Raw genomic sequence first — 17,645 nt, forward strand, 5'->3', positions numbered from 1 at the left:
CTAGGCCGACATAGTTTGGTCCCGGCAAGAAGGGGAGGTTCAGGGCCGATGCAAAGTTGCATGTGTGGACACGTTTGGTCGCAGTTGACCAGGCCTCCGTCTGACAATACAAGTGGCAGCTTGAAGATGAAAGACCAAAGATGTTGCACAATGGTTATTCTGATCTTATCTGGTGAAAACTTCACCATGGAAACCAGCAGGCTTACTGTGATTGGTCAGTAAGCAGGTGGCTGCAAGTACACATGCAAGCCATGAGAACTGTACATACTCAGCTCATAACACAATACCTTGACAATACCTTGAGCTAACAACCTGTGAGATTCCATCAAGGCCAACATCTTTTTTCCTTGAGAAATGAAGAAGGCTTTGATAAAACTGTTTAAAGACAACTTATGGTTATGTAATCATTCTTACCTGTACATGTATTGAGAAGATTAGCTCAGATAAGATATCACATGGCCATTTTAGTGAACCCCATACAGTAAAATGAGCAAAAGACTTTGCTATTTTCATGGGCAAAGCAAGAAGAGGCATTAAAAGTTCATTAGCATTCTCTGCCATTACTAAAACAGTACCTTCACTATAAGGTTACCACTAGCTAAAATATTCCTACTGAAGTGCTTGTACTATTCTGACTATAGCCATATCTCAAGAATTAATGTACCAGACTAAAGTGAAAGTTGGTGGACTGGTGGTGGTTTAAATCTGATATTTGATTGTTTTTGTAAATTGAATAGACATAACAGGTTTCAAAAGTTTACATTTCAGTGAACTTCAGTTTCTACTTTCATTCTAACTCTGGATAAAGCCGGCTCATACCACCTAAAAACGTCACACTGTATATTCACAACTTGCATGTACACAATGTCAGTTTATGAGAAAACTGGGTGGCCCTTGCCCTATTCATAATGAAATGTTATATACAGAATTAACATAAATTACAGAATTTGGGTTGACATCAACTCCAAACACACAATGCCCTTCTTGATGTTATCCTTTCACCTATCAACACTTGAAGGTCAATCTATAAATGATGTCTGGGTTTCTCAACCAAATTTTAAATGAATTCTTTCACCGATAGCTGTATTACCCTTTAGCTTATTCTTGGAAAAATGAATACAACGGATATTTACATTTTGTCCCATGAAATTAAATGTCTGATTAGTGTCGATTTTAAACTATTGTCTTTTATCACTTCACTTCACAGGAACTGCTTCACTGTGGCCAAGACATCTCAGATGACTTGAAGAATCTGACATGATAAAGCAATGGACGGAAGACTGAAGTAAAATACCTCTGTGCTTTACACTGTGCCCTTGTGAATTAACTCCTGTCAGCTTGTCAGCCATGGATTCATTTGCAAATCATGATACACGATTTTCATTTGAAAGGGGGACTGGTACAATGCAGTCATTCTGATGGAACACACTGGGTCTCAAAACAGACAAGTATTCTTTACTGTACATCATTCACTTTGTATCCAAAGTACATTCTCGATTTTTCAAATATTGAAAGTTATTACACTGTAAAATCACAATGAATTTTTTTTAGAAAGTACAATAGCCTGATACCGTCCTGTAAAACTTTTTGAATTAATTGAATGCTTTTTCAGCGTTTGTGAATTTTCATTGCAATCTCGCGTGTTTATGGCAAGTTTGCTGAAATGTTCAATTGTACAAATCTCACACTTTGCCCATGCACAGACTTTCAACTCCAATAATTGAACAATCTTGACAGATTAATAGTTCACACTATGTCTATTCTGGAGCTATGTGGTGAAAAATAATATATTCGTGGCAGTTAGTGAGTAGCGTTCTGTGCTCTCCTTATGCTCTCTTTAAAATTGCTCCAGGAAAATTAAATAAGAGTTATTTCAAATAGGTTGACATATTCACAGCATGATCGTCACTTTCAGCATGTAGTGGGTACACTCTTTGATGGAATGTTCAATGCAAATGAACACTCAGCTGACTGACTGACTAACTGACTGTATGTTTCTTATGTCACATTATGGAAGGTGTATACAAACTTTCCCAGTCAACATTTGACCGATTGCTTCAAGGATATTGTAAATTCAATGACAAGTTGAATAGCACGTTATTTGATTCAGTGTATTATCATTAAGATGTATGCACAGAACTACATGTTATTTCAGGTTTCAACAATTTCACTTTTACTGGAACAGTTCTTGAAGAAAAACTGCTTTGACAGAAAAATCTTTTAAAAATTGTCGATAGAGGATAAGGATGTTGAGGGCAGTAGAGATTTTTAAAGTTTTCTCCACAGGCAGGAAATGACAAGTGTCTCATTGTGAAGAGTAATGCACATACTCTCAGTCAGGGGATACTCAAATACACCTTGTGGTACAATTGTCTATGTATTGTATTGTCTATGACAAATTACAATCCATGTTCAGCTATAGTTGAATACAAGACACACCAGAGTCTGACTGGGCAAGTTAGTCTCCATCACAATGTACTCAATAATTGCGGTATTACCAATTGAATTTCATAACTGAATGATAAGGCTTTTTTGCAGATACTAGACATCACAGGACAAGCATAGAACTTGATACAATTTTTGATATAAACCATGATTCCTGGAAGGGATGTTAGTTTAATACTCCAGTGAGTGTAACAATCTATCTGATGACCTCTTTCAAAACACAGCATCTGTGACTAGCGAGTCACAACTGACAATCAGTCACCATCCTTAGCAAATTAGAAGATAACAAATTACTTGCTGAGAAGTGGCTGGACAACCAATAAACTGGTATGTAACCCTGACCTGACCCACACATACCATAGTTTACAGCTGACCTTACTCCTGCTAAGACACTTTAACATTACACAACTTACACTGGAGATAATTTTCCGATTTTGTACTTTTATTTGTGTTTTGTTTTTTAAACTTATGCTTTGGTTTATGTGTGGACTGCAGTACCCATTTCATTTCTCCTAGATTCTATGTCACATATCATTCTAAATTATTCTTATATAGCAAAAGCATATACCAATGTTTCTCCAACATCTTACCCAGGGTCCTAACACTAAGGAGTATCAAAATTTAAACATTAACATCTTGTTTGAAATCTTCTGCAACTGATTAGATTAAGTGACCAAGAACATTTAATCAACAGATCCTGCCATGACATAGTTGTCCCGAATGATTGACCTCTTGACCCGTTCAAACCCTCTCCCCATGATTCCACGTAAACAGTCCGACACCCACCATTGATTACAATGGGTTGGGGCCAAAGCATGGTGAAAGGGTAAAAGTTGGGAAAGATACCAGACAATGTCATCATCTTCTCCATGAAGAGGTTTCTCAAGCTGAGCTAGTCTTACCTTTAGATCTACCCATAATGGCCATACATACACCTGTTAAAACTGATAAAATATTCAAAATATGCATAAATATGGTGAAAAGTGCATTGCCTCTATGTCAACTTGGAAAGAGGGCTAAGGTCAGCCTAGACATCAAAATGATTTAAGACAGACTCATACATAGACCTGAATCAAGAATTTCCTTCCTCAAACCCTCTTTAGCAATGACAATACAAAATCTGAATGTCACAGGGCCAATCATCACTTAGATTTTTTCTCTCTTCCTTGTTTTTTTATTTTCTATTTCATGATATCCTTTTGCTTGCTTTCAACTCCAAGTAAGTAGATACTCAACAGTAGCACTTCCGCAATTGTTACATTCAAGCTGTTCAGTTAGCAATTATCCAGTAATGTCTCAATAAAAATTGCAAGCATTTCTGCTACCATGCATTCACTGTTTCAAGTCAGCGAACATCAACTACAGCATTGTCAATTGCGTTTGCTGTTATTCTTCATAAATGATTAATGAAATTATTATAAGCTCCTCCATGTGACTACCAGCCTTTCTTTGACTAACAACGTACAATTTAACCTACCAGTAGTGACATACATTGCCAAAAGAAGCATTTTACAACAGGGGCCTCACCAAAAATCTCAAAACATTCTGACAAAAAAACTATGCAAACTGAACTGTTTTGATCAAAATAAGTTAAGTCAAGATGTGAAACAAGCTGGAGTTGTACAAAAGTAATACTATGATTGCCATCAGCCTCACGTCTATCGAGAAGAAAAGATAAATGGAAATTCATGGAAAATATGCAGATACATAAATTTTGAAGACTGAGACTTCTGATTGACAGTAGGTTGTATCTGATAAAAAGTATCCTAAGATAACAATGAGGACAGTGGCTAGTGTTGACAATAACTACAGGCCTGTCCAATGGAACAGTTTGCTACTTGGGCAGATTTCACAATATGATAAAATGGCAAGAATAAGTAATAAGTATTGCTCAGTTCTCATAAAAGTTATACTGACTAGTGCTTGTGACCATGAAACAGAGATTATGCCAGTTCTTTTGATGCAATTACATGAATTTAAGTCTAGTCAAAAATCTTGGTGGTAAAGTGGATGTTGAACACAGGAATTTGCAACAGTATTTTAGCGAATGATTTTTCACTTTTTTACACATCTATATGGCATAAGTAAGTCTAAAGACACTGCTTAGTGCTGGTAAAATGTCCAAATCACATGATTTCACAACGCATTACAGAATTCAAAATGGTTGCTTCATGCCACTTCAGTGAGTTTACATGAGTGAGGGCATGGTAACACAAGACAAACTTATCAACTTCTTGAAAAACTGTTGATGCTAACAACACTACAGTACAGATGCAATTTGGCCAAGGATTCTTAAAATTACAAGTTATTTGGGAAAACATATCAGACAGAATGCATTCTTGCCCTTGGTACCCTGTAATCACTGTCAAGAGTTCATGAAGTGCACGGAAGCACTGATAAAATTTAGAAACGTTTAAAGAATTAGGAAAGCTGATTTTGATTTAGTTAGCATTAAAACATTTAACTCCAAATATACCTTACTTTATGAATAAAAAATAACTTTCTTGATCTATTTAAATTTCATTTACTCCTTGAATGTTTGTTCATTATTTATTTATTTATTTATTTATTTATTTATTTGACATCAGGTCATGATCTCCCACGTTCATTGGATCTGCACAAGTATTGGAGTTAACTTTGGTTGCCTGACACATTGTCAGCGACCCGTTCGTACAGCCGCTTTTTTTTAATGAATACATACAATAGCCGTTTTACGGTACACCCTTAGCTTTGATGAAGATAGTGGTCTCCACAATCGTGCTCCATCGGGTCAACCTCTGACAGGTTTAATTGTTTAAAGTTCATGTGGATTTTCTTTAACATTCAATATATATGCAGCAGATGTTGTTTAACGAAGGGAAAAAAATATTTCAGAAAAATTAAACATCACTGTTACTTACCGCACACGTAAATGCAATAACAGTGAGTACTGGAGGAAACTTAATTATTACTGACGATTGTCAACATTACGACTGTTAAGACAATGGTTACTGATGAATTCATTTTCCACACATTACATTGCGAAAACAAAGTAATACACCTGATTCAAAGTCAACGTCAATTTTTAGAGAAAGTTATGCTCTGGTGATATGTTGTATGATCCTTAACGCCATCTTGAATCGCATCACACGAATTTGAGCATCTTCTCCTGAAGTGAAGGTTGCATTCACAAACTTCTCGTAGACTTTCAAAACATGTCAAAGGAAAAATAAGAAGATGTTACCTACCGCTAAACTTAAGTTGGCAAACACGAAAATTGAAGCGGCTACAAAGACCCTGCCGAGGAAATACGAGAATACACTGGTTAAAATTCACGATGCTATGAAAGTTATAGTGAAGTCAAAAGTTTCGTGCGACTTTGACGAGTATGTATATGGAATTCATCCTTCGAATGTTACGAAAAGTCATTGTCGACTTGCGACTTACCAGGTATTCATTTTTGCATGCTATTTCGTCCGGATCATTTATATGTATAAACTTGCAAAGTCGTTCGGTGTAACTGCAAGACGTGGGAACTTCAGGATGTAGCTTGTACACCGCACCGTCTACGAGACTTCAGCGCGGCAGTAGGCCAGTTTCTCTCACATTCGCCGCATGCAATTTACTACAAGGACTTGCTGAATGGCTTCCTGTACGGTGAACTTCTTTCTCAGCCAGCCGACGTTACCGAGCCGTGCCGATGTGTTTCCCTGACCAACGAAAGAAAAGTAGAAATCAGCCAGATATTTTTCTGTGCCAAGGTGTTACAGGGCGACGGTTCGGTAACACAGATCCATGGAGTAAGCAATCTCGGCTTCCGACTGCAGGTCAATATGGGGGCGGAGCCAAAACTTGTCTTGCGAGGTTGGGAGAATTTGGTCACCTTCAGACACAGGAAACACTCAAAACAAGAGAGATGACGAATGACTGCTCGATAATATTTAGATATCAGTTAATTATCAATTTCAACGTACAGCAGAATTATTGCAGTGAAAATGCAATTTGAACGGCCCATTAACTATACAAAGTTATGACCTTGTTATTTTTTTATGAATGATTAATTGGTTCGGTGATTCAGTAAGTTATTGCATAAAACAAATGAACATCGCGAATTCATTTCTAACTTTGTATCAATCATTTGGTTGCGATATCTCCGTAAGAAAGAAATTCAGAATAAGGGCAACCAATGTATTTTAGTAACTTGACATACAATAAACAACGAAAATAGGGTAAAATACGCATATTTGATGGTATGGAGAATTTTACTCCAAAATATGAGTGCCCATTGCAAATATTTAAAATGGATATCGATTAATTGTCTGTAACTCTCATACTTAATTTTATTCAGAATTTTATGTCAATTTGAATGAGTATGAAAAACAAAACACGGTGTCATTATATCATCACTTATTGTAGTATAGGATAATTAGAAAATCCGTAATACAATGAGAGAAAACGAGATATCATTTTTTTATTTCAATAATAGTATCGACAGGTAGATAAGATCTGAGAGACAGTGCTCTTGGACAAGGGAGGAAAATGACCCGACCTTTGGGAAGCCAGAAACAATACCTGGGGGAAACTCTACAGACAGTTGGAATGTCCGCGGTGAATGGTGCGTCGCTGATCTTATCAATTTCTCCCAACTGTCTGTTGACTCTTCTGTGGGGTAATTCTCCAATTTCCTGATCGAATTTACGTACAACTTCACAGGGCTCATTGATGATCGTATACAAATACCGACACAGCTGGTGACCGAACTACGCAGGAATTCTGACTTCTTTATTAGTGCGCTAGAATAAGTAGTTCGTAATTTACCTTAAAAGTGCATTTTAAGGATTTCTGCGCACTATTACGGCAAAAATAGTTATGTCTATATCGAGAGATATGGATGATATGTTTTTTTCACTCTTTTAAAGTTAAGAGTTTGCCTTTTTATAAGTATACAAAAGTTTGACTACTTCTGGTAGACTGGTCAGACCCAGAAAGCAATCCGCGAGTGTCTTGAAAATTTCCTGTGAAGCGGTTCATAGAACTCCTTGGTCACTGCAAAATGGTGGAAAGCTGAACGACGCTGGTTGCACCTTACAAGACGGTTTCTGTAATCATAGGTCAGGTTATGACAAAACTGTGATCAGTTGTTCCATCGAAGCATTTTGTAGCGGCAGTTTCTGCTGTAGAGTTTTAATACAATGAAGTTCAGGGAACTTGTAGAGCGGCATGTACTTATATGTGCAGTGCTACTAGTGTTATACTTGGATTTCAGCAACGCAGCGGTGAGTATGATATAGTATCTCTCGGTGAGATTTTTGAAACCTTTCCTTTACCCAGTAAATGGAATCAAGTAGCAAAAATAACACCGTTTGTAGACTGAATGCTGCTTCTCACTAGTTCTGAATCGTTACAGTATTTAAGTTTTTCTTCAAATGTGCAACTCTGTGCCCATCGCTAAGTTCATGTTCCATCACTCATCACTGAGAGTGCGAGAAAAGTTGTCCAGTGTGAAACTGTCGGCCTGTACTATTCATTTACATTCGCCGCCATACACCGTCAGATTTGTCACTTCGTTGACTGTCGCGCAAAACAATGTTGTAGGTAGAGAAGTTTGCGAGCTAGCACAGCTTGTCGCGTTGTTACTTTTCTGCAATATATCAGCATGTTTGAAACTTAAAAAAGCGACACCTCCCTGAACCGCAATGTCCCATATCACGACTTCTGATCATGGAAGCCATAGATTCCTTTTGAGTGAACTTTTCTGAACGCTTGATATCTTTGATGAGAAGGTATCTGTTCTCTAAAACATTTTGTTATTGTTCTAGTTATATTTTAGAATCACATCACTGCTTTAACGAATAAAAATTAGACAAATTTGAAAATGCTTTGTAAAGCTCCATCATAGTTCACCATGTTTGATAGACCTTGGCAAAGGTTCCACTTTCGCAGCTTCAAGTCAGTGAACTGGATGTAAAAAAGGATGATTTCTAGCGAGTAAAAAAATCTTCAACATTTCCTTTATACAAAGAGCTTTTATGAAGTAATGTTACTGCATTTCTAGCTATTCTTAACTGTTTTGTCCTTTTGAAGTAATGATAAATAGTCTTGGAGATTTTTTGAAAGTTTATTTTTCGGCGCACATAATAGGGTGTGAACGGTAGAATACGCAAAACTGGGCCAACCTGCTGAATCCTTCCTGCAACGCATGGCTGTTCCACTTTATGTAGGCACCGCCACTGATGTACGGTTTTACCTTCTCTCTCTCTGTCTCTCTCTCTCTCTCTCTGCAATGTTGATTTTCTTTTTTTTTTTGGGGGGGGGACTTAACCAACGCTTCAAATATTTTAATTAAAGTTGTTATAATGTCTTGTACAAAAGCAAACAGAGCAACCGAAAACTTTCATAGCAATGTGATTATTCTGTTTTTTCATCAGTGCTTAGTTTCCTTGTTATTTTTATCACTGCATGTATTTTTATAGGAACTTACCGTTTAGCAATGCGTCATATATGAAATGTAATGATTTTAGATTTCATAACTGAAATGTAATGCCAGGCAATATGCTCAACAGATGGCAAGGAAAGCAAATAAGCCAAGGCTGGCTGGAAGAGTGCAGCAAGAATAACTGCTCTCATTACTGAAGAAAGAATACTATTCATTATCAATTAAGGGTTTAAGCAAGTGTATCTGTGTTGTAAAACTTGTGTGAGGAAACCAACAGACATATTTTGTCAAATGTTAGCTTTGGACAAAAACAATGAGTGAATGTTGAAATGAAAGAAGCTATAGATGTCTTTGGTAGATGAGGTTATCTTTGTATTTAGGTTTTTTTTCATATGTATGAATCAGCTTTCAATAAGGTAGTTATTTGTAAAGGGACCTGTGGTCTCAAACACATAACTTGTTTGTATGGAAATCAAAAAAAATCAGAATGGTCATTGCCACTTGAACAAAACTTGCAGATGTATTCTTATTGTATTCTGTTGTCATGGATACAAGTCATCATACAGTCATGTTGCTTCCCTTGCAAGTGTACATACAACCATTTGATGACAAAAACTCTAATCCAGAGGTCAATTCCTGAAATTGTTACCATTAAAGAATCACTCATAGTGATTTCTTGGCCGTCTAATAAGTGTAACACGCATTGATAAGAGATGTCAAGCTGATAGTACTTGCAGATCTTACTCTTGAGATGCAATGACTTAGTTTTACGTTGATTATATAGTTTTTAATCTCTGTCCAGCATGAAATGTCCTTCAAATAAACATGTATCAAGGAAAGTGTCAACTTAGGATTTGCCCTCACACAACTAGGTGAGGGAATGTCTCTCCAGTTATCAATGGTGTAGGTATATATCAGCAGTTATCAATAGGATAAGTATATCTCAGTAGTTATCAATAGGATAAGTATATCTCTGCAGTTATCAATAGGATAGGTATATCTCTGCAGTTATCAATCAGGTATATCTCTGAAGCTATCAATAGGATAGGTACATCTCGGCAGTTATCAATAGGATAGGTATATTTCTGCAGTTATCAATAGGATAGGTATCTCTCTGCAGTTATCAATAGGATAGGTATATCTTTGCAGTTATCAATAGGATAGTATATCTGCAGTTATCTGTCAGATAGGTATATCTCTGCAGTTATCTGTCAGATAAGTATATCTCTGCAGTTATCAATAGGATAGGTATGTTTCAGTTTTCAACAGTGGAGGTATATCTTTGCAATTGTCACTAGGATAGGTATTTATCTGCAGTTGTCAGTAGGATAGGTATATCTCAGCAGTTGTCAATTGGATAGGCATATCTCTACAGTTGTCAATCAAATAGGTATGCCACTGCAGTTATCAATAGGATAGATATATCTCTGCAGTTTTCCATTAGATAGGTATATCTCTTCAGTTTTCAATTAGATAGGTATGTCTCTTCAGTTTGATACATCTCTGCTGTTTTCAATAAGATGACAGGAATTCGCAACATGTGAAAAGTTCAGACTTCATTCCTCAGGTCTTGCCTGAAACTGTCTGTACATTTCCCCATTTGAAATTGAGTCGGCTAGTATGAACAGACTGTTTCCAAGAATTTAATAGAGACTTTTTTGTCAAATCTCCATTTAAAACTCATCATATTTTACTTTTCATCATAACAAAGAAATGAAACATTGTAGCAAACATTCAAATTGAATTTCATTCACTCTAAAACAATGTTGGACAGACCTGACAACTACAGAACTTGTAAGATTTCTTACCTAGATACTGAATTTGAAAAAGTTTTTCTATTTTCAAAATAAGTCAGTTAAAGGTAAACACTCAAGTTGTTGTTTCAACAAAATAATTAGAAATCTGTATATCTTTTCATGATTTGAATCATGTGTCATGACTGTTGTGTTTCCTTGTGAAAAAAAAAGGAAGACTTTGGGGACAGCTTTTATGGTTGTAATTTCCCCTGAAAGGTTACAAAACTTTCACATAGTGATGGAATTAGAGGTCACGTAGGTTTAATGGGGTGGCTAATTTGTCTACATTGCACATAAAATGATCATAGTAAACCATGTCATATTTATTTGCACTCACAATCATCAATGAAGCATAAATTTGTGTGCTGTAGTCAGCATGGGAAAAATATCAATCTGTGAAGTCAAAATTGAAACCATTTTTTTTAACACCATTTGCAGATGCACACATCATAATTACTCAGTATGCTAGAAAGAGAATTGTAGTTTGCAGATTCTCTATTGCATAATGGCATAAAACAGATTACTAACTCAACTTTTGATGTAGGTTTTTAAAATTCTCTAAGGAAAATTAGGACATCAGGTTTTTATATCTTGTTCAGCACAGCATAGCTGTAGGTACATTTAAGTTGCATGGTACTTTTAGGGGTTGTAATGTTGTCACCTTTTGGTGTCCTTGGTTCGGTGTTGGCGGCACTGTTTGACAATATGTCATTTTAAATGACCATCTTGCTGACCAACAGAGAGTACAAATACAAAAGAACAATTTTCGGTATCCAGACAAAGTCCTGCTCTGAGGATTAGCAACTGAAAAGATCCTTTATAACTAAGCTATCAATTTCAATATGGCAATATCCTGAAACACATATACTTCTTGCATGTATAAAAGCAGAATTACCATAGCTTTCTTATGTAAATTTTAAACCCATTGCAAAACGTTGAATTCTGCTTCTTGTATGTGCTGTGCCAGTAAAAGTCTGTAGAAACAAGGAGAGGGGGCTAGAGTGTAAAGGAAACCCTGTTGTTCTGTAGAAAACTCTATTGAATTGTGGTGTAAGTTTGGACACTTCTCTTTGGCTCAAAGTCAAAGGAAAACTGCACAAACACAAACATGTGTAAGAGATACTACTGTTGGAGTGACATGCATTGATGCCTATGCACAGTATGAGTTGTTACTCTAGAACCAGCACAAGTATGAAAGAATCCACCAAGAAATTCAGACTGAAACAAAAATAAGAATTTGCTGGTTTGACAGAATGAGCCCTGTACTTTTGAAGTTAGGTAGCACAAAAGGAGGTCATAAAAAGTGCTTTGTTAAACCCCACCCTGTCTCTCTCTTTAAGAGTTACTGAGCAACGTCTCAAGTAGCAAATGTTTTCAACACTGTCTCATCATGTAAGTGTGAAGCCATCAGTAAAAATGTCACAAAAATTATTTATGCATTATTGTAACCTCAAGTGGAATTCTATCCTAGGTTATCATCATGACATCTATCTCTAAGATCAAGGTCTTTCTTCTCTATCATTAGATTAATGCCTATCAAGGAAAGGTTTTTCAAGTTTACATAATTTATTTGATAATAGTGTTTTCTTTGCAAAGTAAACAGCTCCTTAGCTGCATAGAGGCTCCTTGACGAAATCAATAGAAAATGACCTTTGAACTCTGAATTAATCATATCCTGCAAGTAACCAATGCCCCATCTTTCAATTTTGTTTTTGATTGAAATTTGTATCTTAATAAATCTACATCTGTTTGCTATAAGATAAATACTGTATGTGTACCTAAGGCTTTGACAACATGTTAAGATAAAAAATTTTAATGCACTTGAACTGATGTCAGATATCCAAGCCAAAATGATAAGTTAACAGCTGGATCTGATTATTTGAATCAGTCAAGATGTGATTCTGATAAAAGTTGCCCAATAAAGAAAAAAACATTGATACAAGTTCATTCTCAATCACAAATTTGTATATGCATTTCGCAAATAAATTGTAACTCTTCAAATTGATGGCATTACAATAAGACGTTTTTCAAAGAGCTTTTTCCGGGAGAAGAAATGATTTTGTCCTTATATTTTAAAAGTAAAAGATGAAAGGTTCAAAATTTTCTTTGCCTTTGGTTTGATGTTGTTATGTCAAAGAAAGAATGTCACATGTTTAGTTTTCATTCTAAACAACGGAATGATCTGTATATCTGTAGACTGTTCACCATCCTGCCAACAATGCAAGTACATACATCAAGGGTGAGATCTCTCATTTGCCTCACATCTCACTGAAGTCTGCATTGATGAAATTATAGGTGCTGTTTCTCTTTCAATGGGCAATGTTGGATGTATGGAAGATTGCTGAGGTTTTATTGGTTGTAATTTCAGCGGCAAAACTACAGTAGTTACGGTACTTACGGTACTTAAGGAACATCAAAACATGTAACAGATTTCACCGAAGTGTTTAAGATTTCAAACTGAATGATAGTCAACTCACAGATTGTGAAGAGCTTCTTTGTTGGTTAAACCTTTGATTTAGTGTTTATTGGGCTGGAAAATGAAGGACCAGTGCAAGACTTTAAATCACCGTCCTTTAAATACCATTGCTTAGAAAAGCTGACCCTGGGGTGTAGCACCAGGAGCTATATCTGGTCAAGGTCTCAGGATAAACACATTCTTTGTTTGGCAGTGCCCCAAACAGTTAGCTTTTTATCAAATCAATGCAAGCTACCAGACGTAAATTGCTCAGGGCATGAACTACATTGTCGTGAAAATACTTTTTCTATGGCAAATTCTTGTAGTAAAAGCCATAAATTTTGGTCAAATTAGCTTAAAACAGTGACATCATACTGCTCTGATTTCTTTTAGTTCAAAATATTTCTATCTGTTGATCTTCATCCTTTGTACTAAATTGTGGTAATAATTCTGGCCGTGCATGTGGCAGTGATTGTCTTTGGACTGTGACTGGATTCTCTCATAGCATTTGTATATACAGTACTAGAACCATAATACTGTTGTGCATGTCACCTCAATTTCCATGGAATAAGTTTCATAGTAAATGAGCATTTGCTCCTCAAGCCTTTAGCTTCTGAATTCTTCCTACCCCCCCCCCCCCCTTGAAAAGACTGAATTCCAATAAGCTGTAAAAAAGTACAATTGAACTTGAAAGTCATCCTGTATTTCAAGTCCAGAATTGCCTGAAGACTTATGTGGCATGATGTGATACAGTTATTGTATGATATGAGACTATAAAGACATTTTTGAGGGATATATGTAGTGTTCAGTCAGGTTTTTGGAAACTGTTCAGCTGTTTTTTTGTTTCAATTTGATGTTAGGCCACACTGAAATCTTTACATTTCAGGACAGCTTTACCCCATACCATGGAGGTAGTCTATCCCTGCTACCTCCATGCCCATACCAAGTCATGTTATCTGTTAGTGTTAATGTGTCTTTCTAATCTTGTTCAATTATGGAGACCATGATAGCCACAAATTCACTTCATAAAATGTTGTACTGAGTGGCAATGAAAATTCTCTGACTGAAACCGCAACTTCCTTTCAATTCTTAGTCTTCCATTCCAAAGAGTGACTTTACTTCACTCATGAAGGATTTTGCATGGAATTTGAGTAAAAACCTAAGACATTGATATGGTAATGCATCATTGTCTCCAGGGATTCCTCTGCTTCCATTGTATTTCAACCACAAATAACACCTCTTCCTCCCCTATACAAAGACACACCATAGAAGATTGACAGCTCATTCTCCCATCTGTGTCATCTAAAGAAGTTGTTTACCAGTACTCAAGTATTCTCCACGTGCACAAGGATTGACAAAACCTTGTGTTTTAGACTTAGGAATTGCCATAATACCTAGTGTGTTTATCAGAGCCCTGCACCAGTAAGCTTATTGGCATCTCTCTTCCATGGCATGCTGATTGTAAGAAATCCCAGGCACAGCTGGATTAGACGGTTCAAGTACATATGAATAGGTTATTGTTTAAAGTACCGGAATTGCTTTAAAGAGAAAATACTTTTTGAATGGCATATCTTCAGACATAGTCAATAACCTCTATTTTAATGCCATGAGATGATGCTGGAGAAATAAGAGTTGAGAATTGCGCCCTCAATGGGCCAAAGTTGCAGTTGACACATGTAAAACAAAGGTTTTTCCATTTTACCAAGACTTGTAGAACTGTAACAGTGCAGTTACAAATAAATTTCTTGAAAAGCACAGTGTTGTATTTAAATGTCAATGATAAGGTTTCAGTACCTTTTACATGTACATTTTTGAAGAAATTTTGAATTCTGGCACAAAGGTAGTAGGGATAATGAAAGGTAAAGCAACAGATTTCAGTCACATGATCATGCTATTGAAGTACAGTAATCCCATCACTTGAAGGCTATATTTTGACAAGAATAATACACATAAGGTCAACTTTCAGTTTTGGTGGCTTAAATTTGACAGCTATCTACAAGAGGGGAATGTTATCCTTCCACTTAGTTTGGAAACTTCCCAAGCATTTATTAGCTCTGATTGAGAATCGGTGTTATTTGTTTTGGAAATTAACAACTGATAATTGCATTTTAAAATGAAATGATATTTTAAAATACATGTATATATAGCTATGAAATGTGTATTTGCAATGTGTGAAAGATATTTGAAATGTGTGAAAGATATTTGCAATGTGTGAATGATATACAATGTGTGAAAGATATTTGAAATGTGTGAAAGATATTTGCAATGTGTGAAAGATATTTGCAATGTGTAAATGATATTTGAAATGTGTGAAAGATATTTGCAATGTGTGAAGGACATGTGTGAATGATATTTGAAATGTGTGAAAGATATTTGCAATGTGTGAAAGATATTTGCAATGTGTGAAAGATATTCGCAATGTGTGAATGATATTTGCAGACAAACGAAGAAGGTTCAGAATCACTTTAATTAATTTCTATTCAATTTTTTTTATTTCAATTGTAGGCTTGTACAGGATGCACACCTAGATGTTATTGTAATGCAACAAAAGGAGACCGGGTAAGTTCATTACAGAATGCTGTATAGTAATCTTCAATGTAATCCATAGTCTTCCACCATCTATATCATTTAAAGTTATAGTCCTATATTATCTTTGAATGTAGTGCAGAAATATGTCAATGTTGGAAAGCAGTGTATGGCAAAGATATCATAAAATAATACAGCAGCTTTTGTTGTAAGTAGGTTCCATTAATTTCATAAGATACTGATTTGCTGGATGGGAAGGCGGATTTCTTGGACTTCGATTTCAGTAGGAAACGTAAGAAAAGCATTTCGCAAGTTTTTAGGATGAATTAATAAAACAGATACAGCATTTGATATTTTTCAAATTGGTTGTGTTAGTTCCAAGGAATGACCTTCCATAGGTTTGTCCAAGGAATGAACTCCATACGTTTGTTCCAATAATAATAATAAATTTGCATTAATAAAGTTTTTAGCTTACTTAATCATTTACGGTGAAAACGTCTTCTCTAAAGCAACTTGTTAAAGTTCTCAGATTTTGATGCATAGGTTCCAAGAGTTTCAAATTAAATTCAAACCGTGATTCTATATGATATACAATTTTTTGCATTTTTGTTGAAAATTCCATAATGCTTAATATGAAAGCATTCTCATTTGACAAATGTATTCCTTGTGATGTTCTTATTACTTTTGTTTGTGAGAATGACTGCATACTATATAGAATCAGATAATTTTCAGATAATTGGCCATTCAATGGCTAGCAATTTTGGTACTTAACCATTAATGAGATCATATTGTGTGTTGTGCTTTACAGGGTGCTGGAGGACTACCAGGCATTCAAGGTCCACCTGGTCTTCCAGGATTTACAGGACCTGAAGGTCCTCAGGGACCAAGGGGTGAAGAAGTAAGCCATATCACAACAATTATTTGTCACCTTACATAAACAACAACTGGAATTGTGTTGACTGAAAACAATGAAATGATTATATGGGAGGATTTTCTCTATTAGTATGCAATAAGCAAGTTTTCTATCATTATCGAACTTTTATTGCCAATATTTTGTCACTTCATTTGACAGTACCGAATATGAAATTTGTGTAACATCAAAATGAAATCTGTGTAACATCAAAATGAGGATACCCATTTCGTTCACACATTTCATTTGTTAGTATTGACGTAGAGTACTCCACTGTATAAAGGAATGCATTTCAGATATGATTGGAGTTTTCCATTGTGTTTTGGTATGCATTGGCATAGATACAAATCTATGAATAACACCTAATAGTTTATAAATTTTTCTATTACACAAGAGCCTCATTCTACAAGCTACTGAAGTGAAACATGGTATATTTTTAATAAAATTGTCTTTATTTTCCTAAATAGGGTCAGAAAGGAGAACCTGGTGCTTTTGGACCAAAAGGATTGAGGGTAAGGAAAAAGGGTAAATTTAAATGCTCAAAAGAAGCTGTTGTTTTGCCAAAATATAACTGTATCCATTATGAAGCAACCAGAAAGAGAAGTGCATTTGATTTTAACATTGATGACAATTTCTTATCCAATGAAGGATGTACAGAATTGCTGTCAAAAAAGATATTTTCTTTTACTAAGTTGTGTAAACACAAATATAAGTGTTAGGATACTTCGGTTCTTAATTTTTCTCTCATGGTTTTAGCTTTTGACCGTTTGATCTTGTAATTAAGTGAATACTGTACATGACTTGAAGTCATTTACTGTTACTCAGTTTCAAAACATCAATGCATGTACATATGACTACACTTAGAACACATAATATGTTGTGATAACATTTAATCCATAGGACAGATAGGGAATATATGCCATGATTGTTTGTCTTGTGATTGTCTTGTAGGGAAGAATGGGACCACCGGGATTTCCAGGTGTACCTGGTATTCCCGGAATGCCTGGACTTGAAGGACCTTCCGGTGAAGCGGGTATGCCAGGTTGCAACGGAACAAAGGTGAGCTTATTATCTTATTAATTATCTTCTCAATGATAC

General features: G+C 35.7%; 2 protein-coding genes across 3 annotated transcripts in view; one reads left to right on the forward strand and one right to left on the reverse strand.

Annotated features, from left to right (window-relative positions):
- Positions 1 to 6,259, reverse strand: part of LOC139118390 (collagen alpha-2(IV) chain-like) — a 105,402-nt gene extending 99,143 nt beyond the window's left edge. The window contains exons 1-2 of one of the 2 annotated variants that reach the window (XM_070681686.1): positions 5,872 to 6,259; positions 5,673 to 5,721 (exon numbers count right to left, since the gene is read on the reverse strand). In XM_070681686.1, coding sequence (XP_070537787.1) covers positions 5,673 to 5,721; positions 5,872 to 5,882 — 60 coding nt within the window. In that variant the 5' untranslated portion in view covers positions 5,883 to 6,259. The remainder of the gene's footprint in view (positions 1 to 5,672; positions 5,722 to 5,871) is intronic. The other variant, XM_070681688.1, reaches the window with a different exon arrangement.
- Positions 6,260 to 7,271: 1,012 nt separating this feature from the next.
- The window catches only part of LOC139118391 (collagen alpha-5(IV) chain-like), a 51,607-nt gene continuing 41,233 nt past the window's right edge, over positions 7,272 to 17,645 (forward strand). Inside the window, exons 1-5 of the mRNA XM_070681689.1 lie at positions 7,272 to 7,700; positions 15,617 to 15,670; positions 16,446 to 16,535; positions 17,015 to 17,059; positions 17,499 to 17,606. Of these exons, the coding sequence (XP_070537790.1) occupies positions 7,617 to 7,700; positions 15,617 to 15,670; positions 16,446 to 16,535; positions 17,015 to 17,059; positions 17,499 to 17,606 (381 nt within the window). The 5' untranslated portion in view covers positions 7,272 to 7,616. The remainder of the gene's footprint in view (positions 7,701 to 15,616; positions 15,671 to 16,445; positions 16,536 to 17,014; positions 17,060 to 17,498; positions 17,607 to 17,645) is intronic.

This window comes from Ptychodera flava, chromosome 19, assembly GCF_041260155.1.
Source record: "Ptychodera flava strain L36383 chromosome 19, AS_Pfla_20210202, whole genome shotgun sequence".
NCBI classification, from domain to species: Eukaryota; Metazoa; Hemichordata; class Enteropneusta; family Ptychoderidae; genus Ptychodera; species Ptychodera flava.